Source organism: Arachis ipaensis, chromosome B9, assembly GCF_059453495.1.
Source record: "Arachis ipaensis isolate K30076 ecotype BB chromosome B9, ASM5945349v1, whole genome shotgun sequence".
Lineage (NCBI taxonomy): Eukaryota > Viridiplantae > Streptophyta > Magnoliopsida > Fabales > Fabaceae > Arachis > Arachis ipaensis.
In genome coordinates this window covers 63,870,373-63,887,754 of record NC_142444.1, presented here as the reverse complement: position 1 = coordinate 63,887,754, position 17,382 = coordinate 63,870,373, and the positions used below count along the sequence as shown (strand labels likewise).

Here is a 17,382-nt window from a genome sequence, read left to right as displayed (position 1 = left end):
GCTTTCTACCAAGCTTCTAAAGGTTGAGTTGGTGAACTAAGTTCCAATATCCGTGGTGATAGAGTGTGGAACTCCAAACTGGGTGACAATGTTCTTGTAGGCGAACCTCTAACTTCTTTGAGTTGTGATGGTTGCTAAAGGTTCCGTCTCGATCCATTTAGTGAAATAATCAGTACCCACTATGAGGTACTTTACTTGTCCGGGGCCTGTGAAAATGGCCTGAGGAGGTCTAAGCCCCATTTTGCAAATGGCCAAGGTGAAGTGATGGTGATGAACTCCTCTGGGAGTGTCACGTGGAAGTTATCATGCTTTTGGCAGGGCCGAGCATCTGTCACTTCTGTTGAACAGGTCATGAGCCCAGGTAGACAGCAAGACACATAAGGTCAAGGTTCCCCGGCATATCGGAGGCTTTGCGTGCGAAGAGGTCGGAGTTTTGTTGTAAGAGTTTAATGAGATCCACTTTTAATTCTTCCCTGATGTAGGCTCCTATACTTGTTATTTTCTCTGCCGGGTCTCCCATTTGTAACTCTTCAATTTTTTCACCAGGGTATGGTCGTAGCTCTTCTCGTGTTCGGAACCGCCGAGCTCAATAATGTTGACTTCTTTACCCTTTATGCTTTCCCGTAAATTCAAGCTCTCATTATAGTATTTTCATGCCAACTTCTGATCTCCTCTTATGGTGACAATTCTCTCTGAAGTCAAAAATTTCATGCAGAGATGAGGGGTGAAAACAACCACAGCTAGTCAGTTCAACATTGTTCAACCTATCAATGCATTATAGGCTAATGCTACGTCGACCAAAATGTATTCTATGCTCAAAGTTCTGGACTTCAACCCTTTACCGAAAGTGGTATGTAAGGAGATGAAGCCAAGGGTTGAATAGATTGTCGGGATAGGCTCTTAGTTCTTTCTCTTCTAACCGTAGCTTGTCAAAAGCAGGCTTGAATAAGATGTCGGCCGAGCTCCCTTGATCTACTAGAGTTCTGTAGAGATTTGCATTGGCAAGTATTATTGTAATTACAACATGATCGTCTTGCCCTAGGGTCATTCCTTGAGCATCTTCTTTCGTGAAAGAGATTATGGGTAAGTCAGAAACTTCACATTCTTCATCGATTTGGTAGACTTCTTTTAGATGTCTTTTGTGAAAAGACTTGGTTACCCCTCCTCCTGTAAATTCTCCAACTATCATCACTACAAGAAAATGAAACATTTGTAACAAAAACTTTGTAACAAATTTAAAATTGTTACAAAAAATTATTTTTTGTAACAAAAATTAGTAATTGTTACATAATAATAATGTTTTGTAACAACAATACAATTTGTTACAAAACGTTTTGATATTTTGTAACGACTTGATTTTTTGTTACAAATTATATTGACTTTTGTAACGAACCAGTATTTTATTGCAAAATTTAAAATATTTTGTAACGAAAGATGAAGTTATTGCAAAAGTTTAAAATATTTTGTAACAAAATATCCATTTGTTTCAAAAACTCCAATTATTTTGTAACAAAAAATTAATTTGTCACAAAATTCAATATTGTTTGTAACAAGTTATTTGTTTGTCACAAAATACAAGATTCTTAAGTAATTTTATTATAATTGAAATATTTTGTATAATTTTAGTAATTGAAAAATAAAAAAGTATTGTACAATCTCGTCGACCCCTATCTTCGTCACCCCTCTTCCTTTTTCCCGGATCGTCTGACCTTTCAGCGAGGTACCTCTCTAACCGACCTTCTCTGGCTAGTTTCTCTATCACATTTTTCAGATCACAACCATAATTGGTAGAATGCCCATATAGTTTATGTTACTCATAATATTTTATCCAACTTCCAACTTTCTTGTGCTTAATAGGACGAGGGGTTGGAAGTTTTTCAGCGTGGCAGATTTTTCTATAGATGTCAACAAGAGAAACATGGAGTGGGGTGTAGTTGTGATATCTTTGAAGCTTTTCTAAGTTGTATTCCTTTTTTTTTCTTCGCTTTTGTATCTTCGTCCTGAGCTTGGTAGGGAGGGTTTTCCTTGGAACTGGCTCTCTAAGTCGGGACTTCTCCTCTATGTTAATGTACTTCTCAACTAATTCTTGTAGTTCATACAAAGAGGTCGGATGTCGCTTGAATATAGATTGAGAAAATGGCCCTTCTCTATGGCTGTTAAACAACCCCATTATCACTGCTTCTATGGGTTAATTTTGGATCTCCAAACAGACTTTGTTGAATCACTCTGTGTAAACTCGAAGAGTTTCTTCAACTTCTTGTTTGATCCCTAGTAGGCTAGGATCATGTTTAATTTTATCTTTTTGGATCGAAAAACGGGTGAAAAACTTTCTTGCTAGGTCGTCAAAAACGAGTTACCAACATATGTGGTAGACTATCAAACCACTTCATCGCAACGAGTTGCATTGGACGCGTCAGCCAAGTCATCCGACTTTTAAAATTACTGAGGTGGTGTCTCGGGTTGGTCGTTCCATCGTAGATGTCCATGTAGGGGCTTTTGAAGTTCATAGGAACCGTAGCCCGCATGATCTCTTCAATGAATGGATCTTCTCCTCCAAGAGGTTTTCCTCTCGATCTGCCTGATTACTCAAACTTCGAAGATCGACTTTTAGTTTTTAGGATTTTTCTTCCAACTTTCTTTGTCGTCATACCTCTTTTGCAAATCTCTTTCCGCTTCTCTGTATCGCTTAATCTCCTACTCAAGTTGCTCTAATCAGCCATGGTGCCCGTGTACGAATCCCATGATCTCGGTTAGATGCGGGATCTTTTCATTTTCTGGTGGATATACCTCTAAATGGATTCGCCGAGGTTGTAGATTTCTTGACGTACCTTCTCCATGGGAACCACTCTTTAGGTCAGAGTATAAACAATATATAAATGAATTATTTTTATTAATAAACAAATCATTGACATATTTCTATTTTATATTTTGAATTGTATGATAATTAAGTAGGTCTTTATGAAAGAAAAGTATCAAACAAGTCTTTAAAAAATTTCCGCCACGAAAGTATACGTTTAGGGTTGAGAAAAGAAGTGGAAAATAAGTAAAAAATTTGAATACTACACTTATATAGGTTAGAAGTGTTAAAATTAAAGGATTTTCAGTTTAACCAGATTGATCTGAAATTGAATCAAATCATTTTATATAAAACAATTTTTTTTTAAATTAAAAATTAAACTGAAGTTATAGTATTTTTTCAATTTATTAAAAATTAGTTTTTGTGATTTTGTTTGGTTAAAAACCAAATAAAACTTGTTTTCATCAAGCAGTGTTTTCTTTTCTCCAAACCGGTCCGAGAACCATGTCGGCCGATCCAGCTTCAGGGACCCTGCCTGCCCAGGCAAACTACCGGGTTAAAATCTTTATATATATATACGGTTTCTATGTTAAAAATTGTTTTTTTTTTTCAAACTAGTTTAAACTAATTTTATTTTTTGTGAACTGGTGTAAACTGGTATATCATATTATAAAATAGTTTAAAGCCAACTTACTATTTAAAAAAGTGGTTTGATGCAATTTTAATTTTAGTTTATGAAAAAACTTAATCATGACCATCCCTAATTAAGTGTCAAGAAAAAGAACTGACTAATATTAGTTTAAATATAAGACAAAAACAAAATATTAATCACCTAAAATTTCTCTTAAATAAAATGTGTTTAGTATCGTAATTTGTTAAAAGATATTTAAACTTACATTCTTAGTTGAAGTAGGCCAAAGGAGGAAAATAACAACGTTATGTTATTATCAATTGGCAGTACGGAGTACCGATTCCGAGCCTTAGGACGGAGAGAGGGGAGGACCAAACCGACCAAGAATTGGTAGTACGTGTGTGATAAATAGGTTGTAGCACAATTGTTAAGTTTAATATTATAATATTAAAATATTTGTAAGTCTAATGTTTAATATTTTTATTTAATTTTTAACAGTTAGCCTAATCTTATCTTTAATATTTGAAATATTTTTTTTATCTCAAATATTTTATTTCATTTTATTTTAATTATTCGATCAAAATTATTTATTTTTAAAAATATTTTATTATTATTTTCTTATTATTCTATCACTTTCATTTTTAAATTTACTACAACAACTATCATAATTATTATAATTACAATTTTTGCCACTACATAAAAGAAAATTATAATTTAGGAGATGATACTTAAAAAAAATTAAGACGGTCAAAATAAATTAAATTCATTAGGTCAATCCGTTTACTCGTTTAAACGGACAAGCTTTTGTCTCTAAATCAAACCCGTTTAAATTTTAGGTTAAACAGGCTGAACTAGATTAACTCGAAAAAATTACAAAATAAACGGGTTAGCCTGTGAGTTAAACAGACGATTTGTTTTACTCATCCGCTTAAATAAGTATTGAGAGTTCGAATCTCGCCTTATGCATGCAACAACTCATTGACCAATGACAGACTCTTAAATGATAAAACTCAGATTCACGACAGATTAGTACTTAGTCTGTTAGGATAAAAGATACCGTAACTAAAAAAAATACTTTGTTTAAGATTTTTTTGCGACAAATAACTTTTTTGTTAAAAAAAAGTTAGTCTAAATAATTCGATATTTTATCTAATTTTTTTAAAAAATAAAGAAATAAATGGCCGTTTGACCTGTTGGTCTATACTCTAGTGATGAATTGTGCATGCTTGAAAATAAAAACGTGTGAACAAAAAAAATAAACGAATTAGTCTATTTCATGTTGGACTGGTCATGAATGATTCGTGCTTAAAAATAAAAATATATAAAAAAGAAAACGGGTCATCATGTATAACTCGTAGGTTTAGGCGGGTCAGACCTAAACTCAGATTGTCCCTTTAATAGTTTTAAAAAGAAATTTATTTTGACCAAAAAATTAAAATAAAACAAAATAAGACTTTTAAAATAAAAATAAGATATTTTAAAGGATAAAATTAAGATTTAGCCTAAAATATTAAGAATTAAATATTTCTTTATTTTTTTAAAAGTAAAGTACTATTTTTTATTTTAAAGATTCGGTCAAATCTTAATTTAATCCCTATAATTTTAATTTTATTTCAACCTCAAAAAATTTTAAATTGATTTAATATTATCTCACGATTAAATTTGACACTAATAGTTAATTGAATGAGTGACGTAAATATTAACAACATTATTAATTATTTTTTTGGTAACTAACAACATTATTAATTAAGCCATATCTTTTTATTTTTGCATTAGAAAAATATAATCAAAATCTTCTTAAAAGATTTTGCTTTTCTGTTCTTCTCGTAAAAAATTCCAAGCCATGACAAATTTAACAAACAAAAAAAAAATGCATATTTACATTAAAAATTGATTTCACTTATATATTAAAATTAAATATTATTAATTTTTTAATATATAAATTATTCTAATTAAATTTAACAATAGACAATATTAAATTTATTTAAAATTTTTAAAATTAAAATAAAATATTAAAAATATTAAAAATTAGGTTAAAATTTAGTCCATACTCTAAGAATTAAAACAGTTATTAATTTTTTTCTTTTTTAATTATCATATTTGTGTATGGGATCTATGTATTCAGTACTTATTATACGTATAACTGTATAAGATAGGTAACAGTATTATCGTTCATAAGGAGTGTGGAGAACCAATCAGTGATAACGAGGCGTATTTCAAGTTCAGAGAGTTGTTGGAGAATGCATTCGCGGCACTTGAAAATGAGATTGCGAAGAGTGAGGATAGATTCTACAGAAACAATTACGAATGGGTGGAGTTGATGGCGCAGTGTGAGAGTGACTCGGACACTTGCGAGTGCAACGAGTGTATCAGTGATGCGGTACGTTTTGCCAAGGAAGAGTGCTCTGCCTCCATTTCTGCTCGGATATATCTTGATAAGTGTTTTCTAAGCTATTTATACCACTCGGGATCATATGAAAATCCTGGAATTCCTGCCAACTCCCTCCCAGGTAATATATAATATTATAATTAGTAAGAAGGAATGTTTTGTAAGTAATAAAATTTATTATTTTTTTAACACTTTAAATATTAAATATTAAATTTAAATTTAAATTTTAATAGCAGAAAAATAAGATATGAATCAAATATTAATTAATATTAAAAAATTATTGATCTTTTAATATTTTTTATTCATAATATATAATTATTGAAAGAAAAATTACACAATAGTGTTGAGATTTACTTCTCATAAAGATTATTTGAATAATTTTTATGTAAAGATAATATTTAAAATATTTTTAAATAATTTAATATATTTAATTAAATTATTTGATATAATATATATTTATATCTCAATTATTATCATTCTGTTATTATTATTTACTTTATGAAAATTTTTTCCTACTATTTTCTTTATAATTTTATTCTTATTAAAATAAAATTTAAAATTATTCATTTCAACAAAGATTAGTAACTCTATCTATATATCTGTAACATCTTTACTATTATAATATCACGTTTTCGACTACGCCACTCTGATAGTAAGGATATTACGACGAATTTTATATACTTAATAATAAAATATGAGTTTTTAACTCGAAACGGTATTGCTGTTTTCTTTAAAAATACTGAAAATACTTTTTTTCAAAATGTACATACATACAAACAGCACTTATATATATATATTCTTATACAAGTAACTACAAATATTAAATTTGTATATATTATTACAATATGACTCATATCCCTCTTACAAAAAATATAACAATAAAGGCGAGAAATCTGTAAGGGGTGAAAACTTAATCACACGATTTTACCAGAAGAGTTTTAGAATTGTCATACGAAGATATATAAAATAAAGTCGTTTTCAACCGCAGTGACCATTTTCGAAAATCAACAATTAGTTGTCAAAAAACGAAATTCATATTTTAAATTTATAAAAGCCAATCAAACACAATATCCAAAAGATTTTACTACATACCAAAGAACCATTCTCATCAAAGTTACAAAGACATATAGCTTACCCATTTACGGCCTCCGGCCCAAACATAATCAAATCACAGCCTCCGACCCAACATATAATCAAATCACGGCCTCCGACCCAACATACACCGCAACACATTCACCATAATTTGAATCAACCAGTCACAATCACAAGTAATGAAGTTCAAATACAATTACAGCGAATATAGCAATTAGCAGTTAAACAGAAATATTCACATAGACAAATCAAAGACAATTAAGCACACCCAAATAATGACAAATAAATGAAGTGTCAGTTAAATTGGCAAAATTCGACACATTCGATAGCTAATACAGACATGGTCTCTCTGTTGTCCATCTCCAGAAGGAAAAATATTATGGTCTCAGAGGGAGAGTGTCTTGTCACTTTCTCACTGGAGGTATCATTCTGTCTCAAAAGGAAAGTGCCATGTCACCTATCTCAGAGAGAGAGTGCCCTGTCACCTTACAATCAAAGAGAACATGGGCGGAACAGCCCACCACATCCCTAAGAGGAACATTTCAAGCTTGTCACAAGCTGATCTTAGAGAGAGTGTGCCTTGTCACCTTCCCTTGGGATGTCAATCACGCAAGTGGGACAAGACCACCGTCCTTGTCGATCAACAGTCATTTTAATCTCAAACACCATCCTTGCCAATCAATAATTATTTTCAATCTCAAACATGCAAGTGGGATAAGACCTTCGTCCTAGTCAATTAATAATCATTTTTAATCTTATTACTTTAAATTCATTAAAATTCTTAAATCATAACTCTTTAATTAGAATCAATCAAATAAACTCACTTTTAATTTTACTAAGTTCCCCAAAACAATTTCTAGCTTCACTTTTAAATTTAAGACATTCTCAAAAGGTTTCAAAACCCATTTCATTTTCACCAAATCAAGTTTAAATACTTTAACTCCTCTAAAACTTTTCAGAACAAAAAGCTTCAATCAAATTAACCAACTTCAATTCCTTTTTCAAGCTCAAAACATAATCCTTTTTCATAATTAATTAAACTCAAATAATATCACATAGATGCACATTTAAAATAGACCTTTTTTCAATTTCATTCTTTTGAAACAAGTTAAATCTTCATTTCATCCTTTTCTCAAGTATTTTTTCTTTAAAACTAATGCCACTTTTGTAACATTTTCAGAAATTCTAAAACAACTTCACTTAAGGCCATTTCTCTTTTGTAAAAATTCATTTTCACTTAACGAAAACCCTAAACAATACTTAAAAACCGTTTCGTGTTTAAACCTCTTTCATAAGAGTCAAAAATAATTTATTCTCAAATCAATCACTTAATTACTTTAAATCAGGATTTATCAATTAAAGTTTGCCATGAGTTGAATCTTGCATAATTAAGGTAGTCGGTAAGAATGGTTAATTCGAAAAAATAAATAACTCTGAAACCATAACTATTTTCTCACATACTTTTCACAACCCTTTTACCGTTTGCTTTCTAAATTCCTAAATTACTATTTAATGCATTGAAATCCAGAACATTCCTTTATGCTTGTCTGACTAAGCAAATCACTCAACTATTATTGCTTGGTCCATCAATTCTCGTGGGATCAACCCTCACTCACTTGAGGTATTACTTGGTACGATCTGGTGCACTTGCTGGTTCAGTTGTGGTTTTCTAAACCAGTACTGGAAGCCTAAGAACTTTCCAGCCTCCACTACGAAGGTGCATTTGAAGGGTTCAATCTCATCCCATGCTTCCTTATTATGGAGAATACCTTAGAAAGGTCAGAAAAAAGAGTAAGGTCATCCTTGGTCTTGACGAGCATGTCGTCCATATATACTTCCATGAGTTTTTCTAGGTGAGAAGAAAATACCTTATTCATTAGTTGTTGGTATGTAGCTCCAGCATTCTTTAATCCGAAAGGCATTACTAGGTAACAATAGTTATCCGTGGGACTGATGAAAAAAAAGTCTTTTCCTGTTCTGGTTTATACATCAGAATTTGATTATATCCCGAGTATGTGTCCATAAAGGACAAATACCTGTACCCTGAAGCCGAGTCAACCAGAGAATCAATGCTAGGGAGAGGGTATATATCCTCAGGGTAAGCTTTGTTCAGGTCGGTGTAATCAACACACATCCTTTATTTCCCGTTCTGCTTTTTACCAAAATCACGTTAACCAGCCACAAAGGATACTTTACCTCTCTTATGAATCCGATTTCTAATAAAGCTTGCACATGTTTTTCCATGACCTGTGTCCTTTCAGGTCCGAGCTTTCACCGCTTTTGCTGAACAGGTCGAGAATCTGGATAAACGGCGAGCTTGTGAGACATGAGGTTGGGGTCTATCGAAGGCTTTCCAAGCAAAGAGGTCGGAGCTCCTTTGCAAGAGATCAACAAGCTATGCCTTTAGACCTTCCTCTATGTTGGCCCCTATACTCGTTGTCCTTTTGGCATGATCCATGATTTGTACCTTTTCTATCTTTCCTTCAAGTTAGGGATGTAGTTCTTCCCAAATTCGGACACCGCTGAGCTCAATAGTGTTGACTTCTTTGCCATCTGTACTGCCTCTTAAACTAAGGCTTTTATTGTATCACTTTTTTGCCAATTTTTTATCTCCCTTTATGGTAGTAATTCCTTTTGCAGTTAGAAATTTTATACATAGGTGGGGTGTAGAGACAACTGCCGCTAGTCGGTTTCAAGTAGACCGTCCTATTAGGGCATTATAAGCGGACATGACGTCGACAACAATGTAGTCGATGCTTAACGTTCTTGACCTCGTGCCTTTACTAAAGAGGGTGTATAACGAGATAAATCTAAGAGGTCAGATCAGCATGTCTCCCAACCCAAAATGGTTGTGTGGATACGCCTTCAAATTCTTTTCTTCTAGCCTGAGCTTGTCGAAAGCAGGCTTAAACAGTATGTCCGCCGAACTCCCTTGGTCCACCAAAACTCTATGGAGATTTTCATTAGCAAGGATCATTGTTATTACTACTAGGTCGTCGTGTCCAGGTGTCACCCCTTGTGCATCCTTTTTGGTGAACGAGATTGTGGGTAAATAAAAAATTCTGTTGTCCTCCCTAACTTGGTATACTTCTTTAAGATGCCTTTTACGTGACAATTTAGAGATTTCTCCTCCTGAAAACCCTCCATTTATCATGTGTAAGTGCCTCTCAATAGTTTACAGGGGTAAGTCTCACCGTCCTCCATCATTATCATCTCTTTTCCTATTTCTTTTTCTCATGGCCATGTACCTTTCTAGCCGACCTGCCCTAGCCAACATTTCTATGACATTCTTTAAGTCATAACAATCATTTGTAGAATGCTTGTATAGCTTGTGGTACTCGCAATATTCTGTCCAACTTCTGACCTTTTGTGTTTGATGGGCCAAGGAGGTTAAAAATTTTTGTATGACATATCTCCCTGTAAACATCTCCAAGAGAAACTCAAAGTGAGGTGCAGTTGTGATATCTTCGAGACTTTTTCAAGTTGTACTTCTCATTTTTCTTAGCTTCCTTTTCCTTGTCCCGAGCTTGGTATGACAAGTTTGGCATCGGAAGAGGCTCTCTAAGTCGGAAATTCTCCTCCATGTCGATGTGCTTTTCTTCGTGTTCTTGTACTTCATACAAGGAAGTCAGGTGTCGTTTGGATATGGATTGGGAGAATGACCCTTCTTTAAAGCCATTAACCAAACTCATTATTACCACCTTAGGGGGTAAATTTTGTATTTTCAAGCAGACTTTGTTGAATCTCTCCATATAATCTCGAAGTGTCTCTCCAAGTTCTTGTTTGACCTCGAGCAGGTTTGGAGCGTGCTTGACTTTATCATTCTGAATTGACAATTGGGTAAGGAACTTCCTTGCCAGGTCATTAAAGCAGGTTACTGACTTAGATGAAAAGTTGTCAAATCATTTCATTACTTCTTTAATCAATGTTGTTGGGAAGACCTTGCAACAAGTTGCATTGGAAGCATTAGCTAGGTACATCAGACTTTTGAAGTTACTGAGGTAATGCCTTAGGCCAGACATTCTGTCATAGAGATCTATGTCAGAAGTCTTGAAATTTCTGAGAACCTTGCTCGCATAATCTCCTCAACAAATGGATCTTCCCCTCTAAGAGGACTTTACTCCCAATCTGCTCGATTGTTCCATCTTCGAAGGTAAGCTTCCAACTTCGAAAGTTTCTCCTCCAATTCTTTCGTTATCTTACTTCTTTTCGTAGTTCTCTCTCTACTTCTCGTTGTCGTTCAGCCTCCTGCTTAAGTTTGTTCCAATCGGCCGCGATGTCCATGAGCCAACCCTAATATCTCCATTGGATGGGGAGGTTCTTCGTCTTTAGGTGGGTGGACTTCTGAGTGAATCCATTGTGGATGATGGTTTCCTGGCATTCCCTCCCCGTGGGGCGCATTTGTTCTCTCCCGTGGTCGAGGTAATGCAAGCGCCAGGTCATTGTTGTGGGGCTCTGGGTCCTGACTCAGATGCCGTATGACCGTCTTCATACTTGTTGTCCGTCATACATAGGTGTAGTAGACTTCTTGGTCCCTATCAACGATGCCAATGTTCTGAGGGTTACCTGAAATTAGGTTGCTTTTGGGTCTAGGTGTGTGGTCCAGACTCCTTTTGAGGCATCGTCTGACTTGTATTGGTGTCGAGGTGTCGCCGTCGTCCGAGTTTCTTGTGGGGAGGTGGGGGTGATACCTGCAAGAGACTCCGATGCTTAAGTTAGTAAGAATTTTAAGCAGGTTTTTAGCAGGTTGGGTCTGAATATACCTGAGATTTTGTCAATATATTTATAGTAGAAAGATAACCACCTTTTTAAAATAGTTCCACCTTTGATGGTGGATGACTGTTTCCTTATTCTTGGAAATTTATTGAGATCTCCCTTCTAGATAAAGTGGAGAAATAGTAGGAGATATTTCAGGAGTCGGTTGCTTATTCAGATAAATAGGATAGAACCACCTTTGTCATGTCTGACTTCTGTGACGTTGGGTAAGTAAGGAGGCCACCTTTTTACGTGGACTTTTAGTTTTTTTGGATCTACCTTAATATTTTTGGATCAGGATATGAACATTACTATAAAAATCAATTTTTTATAGTAGAATAATTAAATATTAAGTATGCCACGGCATAATAATAATCAATTTTTTTTATAAATACTAAATATGTATTCCTATAAAGAAAATGAAAACTTGTAATGATATAAAATTGAATTGAATTCTATTAGGAATTGAATTTTAGTTAGAATTGAATTAAATTTTGAATTAAATTCTGATATTTGAAATGAATTAATAAAATTATAGAATTGAATTAAATTTCAATATTTAAAATATTTATCAAATAAATTAAAATTTTATAATAGATATCTTTAATCTTTATTAATATAATATTATATTTAAATAATAAATATATTTATTTATTAAATTATATAAAATAACTTTAAAAAATTAATTTTCAATTAAAATTTTCTTCAATTAAAATTTGTTTACTTCTGTTTGCAAAATAAAAAAAAGTAGAAGTCCGAAAATATATAATAAATTGAAACAAAAGTTGAAACAAAAAGCAATACACATACCTTAAATTCCCAAAGCATACACATACGTATAAATTCACGAAACATATATAAATTGAAACATAAGCAAGGGGAGGAATACACTTACGTTAAATTCACAAAACATATACATACCTTATGCTTTAGTCGGTGAAACAGTAAAGAGAAGGAGGATGGAGGTGCCGAGGAAGACGTGTATGTTAAAATGTAGGAAACTTTGAAAGTGAATGTGTAAAAAGAAAAGAATTAGGTTATATGAATATTTTGGACATTTTATATTTTATATGAAATTCTAATAAAATAAAATTTTAAATCACATTCAATTGGTAGAAAAAAACAGTAGCACTACAAGAAAAAAGGCCTATGGCCACGCTTTTTTCTTGTCACGCTTTAAAAGCGTGGCCAAAAGTGGTCAATGGCCACGCTTTTATGAGGGTGGCGATAGATAAGAGATTTGGCCATTTTTTTTGCCACGTTTCAAAAGCGTGGCGAAAAGGATCAACGGCCACGCTTTTGTAAGAGTGGCAATTGATTAGAGAAAAGGCCACGTTTTTTTCTGCCACGCTTCAAAAGCGTGGCCATAGAGAGAAACAAGGACGTTTTAAAAGCGTGGCGACAGGGTTTCATTATGGCCACGCTTAAAAAGCGTGGCTATATGCTGGTACACCATTGCCACGCTTTAAAAGCGTGGCCAAAGGTTTCTTTTCTGCCACGCTTCAAAAGCGTGGCCGTAGAGAGCAACAATAACGTTTTAAAAGCGTGGCGAGAGGGGCCCAACCAATTGACCCAAACCCGGCTCCCAAACCCGGCTCCCAACCCGGCCCCCAACCCGATCCCCAACCCTAATCTCTCTTTTCCCTTCGAAACCACTAACCCTAATCTCTCTTTCACCTTCGAAACTACTCGCCTGTATCGGAAGAGCTCCTCCCTTCGCCCTTCGCCCTTCGCCTTCGCCTTCGTCACTGATGGAAACCACTTCTTCTTCATCTTGTTAATCTTCGTACCCTTCTTCTCTTTCTTGTTCTTCTTCGAATCATTGTGGATCTCTCTGTTCACCTTCAAGCTCTAGCAAACATGGTCGACGGCAAGCTCCTCCCTCTTCTTCTCCTCCAAGCCCTCTCAGCCGCGCTTCCGCCGCCGTTGGTTGCCGTTAACGTTCGCGTCTTCGTTCAGCCGTTGTCTTCGTTCGCGTTCTTCGCCGTTCAAGTTTGCTCGGCGTTCACCGTTCGCGTTCACTCGCCGTTCACCGTTCGCGTTCATTCGCCGTTCACCGTTCGGGTTCGCGTTCGTCTGGAAGCCACGTTGCCCTACTTCAAACTCTGCGACCAACCCGTGCGCTCCACCTAGCCATCGAACTGCTCTTTTTTGTCGCCGCCGTGAATTCCCTAAACCCACCACCAGACAATACACTCACACAACACCAATACTTTGCTTGAAACTCTGCAACTTCTTTAAATTTATATTATTAAATTTTATATTAGGAGGTTTTATCTTTTTTTTTTTGTTTTAAAATTGTAATTCAATTTAATTTTTATGGAAATTGAATTTTATATTAGGAGGTTTCTAAACACCCTATAAGTGGTGATTGATTTTTGAAGTCTATGTAGATTTTTTTTAATATGAATATATAAAAATTATAGAGTAATTATACAAATCAATTTTTAAAATTTTTAAAATTGAACGTTTTAATCCCTCATATTTTAAAATTCAAAAAATAGTCTGTAACATTTACTTCCATTAGATAATACAATTCTTATCTGTTAATCACCAACGACGACTGTTGAGTAGAATATTGACTCGCACACACGTGATCATTAAATGATCATACGTGCGATCTGGATAAATCTGTCTATAGGATGAAGTATAAAATAGCTTCCAAAAAATTTAAGAAATATCAAAATAGTTCCAAAAAAATTTTAAAATTTTTTAAAAGGTTTAATTATTCTATTGGTTTTTATAATTTCGGGAAATTTTTAATTAGGTCTTTATACTTTTTTCCTTCTAATTGAGTTCTTGCATTAAATTTTTTTTAATTGGGTCCCTATACTTTTTTTTCTTTTTATTTGTGTCCTTGCACCAATTTTTTATAATTAGATCCCTATTCAATTAAACTAATTACTATGAAAAAGAACCTAATTGAAAAAAAAATTTGGTGCAGGGACCAAATTAAAAGGAAAAAAGTTATAAGGACCTAGTTGAAAATTTTACAAAACTATAGGGACCAATAATAGAGTAATTAAACCTTTTTAAAATGGTGCCTTTGAATTACTTATATATAATTATTTCTTAATCAATAAATTTTTATTTCTAAAATTTTTTGTTTATTTATTTCAAATTTTATTATTTATCTATTATCTATTATATTCTATTATATCTATTATCTATTATATATCTCTAATTTTACAACCAAAATGTACCACATGTTACTTTCTCATTGCAATTGAAATCAAATATTTCCTTCCAAAATTGAGGATACTCCTCTCCTCCTTACTAATTTTACAATCAAAATGTGCCACATGTCACTTTCTCAGTGTAATTGAAATTAAATCTTTTCCTCCAAAATTAAATAATTCTTTCCTCCTCCTTACTAATTTTACAACCAAAATGTGCCACATGTCACTCCCTTATTGTAATTGAAATCAAATCTTTCCCTCCAAAATTAAAGAGTTCTCCCCTCCTCCCTCTCTCTTTCTCTATTTCTCTCATTTTTTCAACCACTCTATCTATTTTATATATTATTATCAATATCAATGACTAATTACTAATTAGACAATCAAAATGTACAACATGACATTCTTTAATTGCATTAAAATTAAAATTAAAATATTAAAATTGAAATTAAAATATACCTATATTATGTATCATATATTATTATCTAATTAAATAATCAAATATGTCACATGACACTCTTTTATTAAAATTGAGAGAAAATATTTTTATTAAAATATTCTCTCATCTATCTTTCTCCATTTTTCTATTTCTCTCTACTATTTTTACTCATGTATAATTTATATTTTATATTTTATATTAGTAATTTGACAAATCAAAATATGTCATCCGATATTTTTTTATAATTAAAATAAAATTTTTCTTCTAAAATTAACAAACTCTCACTCTCACTCTCATTCTTCATCTTTATCTTTTTCTCTGTTTTCTCTCATTCTCTATTTTTTCTATCTTTCTCTTCTACAGAAAACAAAATTAATAAAATAATATAATTTAAATAAAAAATATTATTATTATTGTTATTATATACATAGTTTTTTAATTTTTTATTTAGTTTCAAATTTTCACTGCTTATCTTTTTAATATATATTTTTATTTCTTTTCTTTCAAATATTTATTACATATCATTTGGAGAGAATACTAATGTTATACTTAAAAGTTAGAATCAAGATTCAATTGTTTTAAAAAAATTAATTTCGAGTTAATTTTATAACTATCAGTATAATTTTTTTATACTAATATCTAATTATATTTTTATATACATAGATAGAAAAAAATAATATTTTAAATAGCAAGTATAAAAATTAATTATTTCTATTTGTGCATCAGACTTAATAGTTAACACCTAATTAAATGTAAAAGTATACACGTTAAATTGTTTCAAATTTCAGATAACGAATGTTAAGATTAATTATTAATAAAAAATTAAATTTTTTTATATAAAAATAATAACTAAAAATCTTATTATTTAATTTTTTATTTACAGATACATTGGTCTTCTTAGTTAGAGACTTTTATCAATTTATGAAATTTTTTATAAAAGTAGTTTGATTTTATAAAATCTTTTGTGTCATGGATAATCTATACTGTTAGAACAAAGTGAACCGTAATTTTAAAAAATTTATATTCCCATAATATTATTACGAGTAAAAATATTAGTATATACTAATTTTTTTATGTATTTTAAAATCCTAAATTATAAATTAATTTTGAAAAGACGCTATTTTAAAAAAAATAATTTAAAATAAATATACCTACGTCTATTTTTAATTATACAAGATATTAATTTAATTTGAGGATACTATATTTTACGGTCATTCTTTAATGATAAAGAAGAAAATGTGCTATTATTGTTTGAACAAATATAAAAACTCTCATTTAATATAAAAATTTTTACATAAACAATTAAAAATATAAAATATTTGTGCAAATACATATAAAAGTAACACTTTGAATATAAACTTACCTGCAATACAAACCAAGTTACTTATAAAGTTAAATTTGTGAATGTTTGTCAATATGTTAAGTGTTTAGGTATATAAATAATAACATTCATAATACAATGACCTCTTAAATTCATTTATTATTATTATAGTTTCTATATCACATCAATATAGGTATCATAGGTTAATAATTTAATAATATTATTTTTATGATATTTTATTTTAGAGTTAATAAATAAAATTATCTTTTAGTATATATTTTGTTATTTTTTATATTATTTATTTATTATATATTTTTAATAATATTTTATTATTTTGATTAATAAAAATATTATAAGATGTTGATTTTTGAAAAAGATAACAAATATTTGAATGGACTATTTTGAAATTTTTAGAATGTTTTAGAAATTGTTTTGAAAATTTTTAAATTTTTTTAAGACTATTTTGTATTTCATTTTGGAGACTGATTAGTCTAATAAATATTTAATGGTAAGATGTGTGAATTAATATTCCACGTCAACAATAATTGTTAATAAAGAAAAATTATATTGTATTAATAAAAATAAATGTTATAAATTATTTTATATATTTTGAAATTTAAAGGACTAAAATATCTAATTTTAAAAGTTTCTGACAGTTGATAATTATTCAAAATGATATTTTAAAGAGTATTAAGACCATTTTCAGCAGAAAACTCATCTTAGTTCTTATTTATGCCCCACCTGTCATAAAAAGTAACTCCACATCAGCTTTTGCGTCATAA

At 31.5% G+C, this 17,382-nt stretch overlaps 1 protein-coding gene across 2 annotated transcripts in view; it reads left to right on the top strand.

The window, feature by feature from the left end:
• LOC107616907 (plasmodesmata-located protein 3-like) overlaps positions 1–17,382 on the top strand; it is a 39,210-nt gene that overhangs the window by 16,351 nt on the left and 5,477 nt on the right. The window contains exon 2 of one of the 2 annotated variants that reach the window (XR_015900014.1): positions 3,756–3,918. Coding sequence is in view for 1 of the 2 variants with exons in the window: in XM_016318788.3 (XP_016174274.1) it covers positions 5,585–5,938 (354 nt within the window). In the remaining variant the exon portion in view is untranslated. Of the gene's footprint in view, positions 1–3,755; positions 3,919–5,584; positions 5,939–17,382 lie in introns of those variants that run through there. The other variant, XM_016318788.3, reaches the window with a different exon arrangement.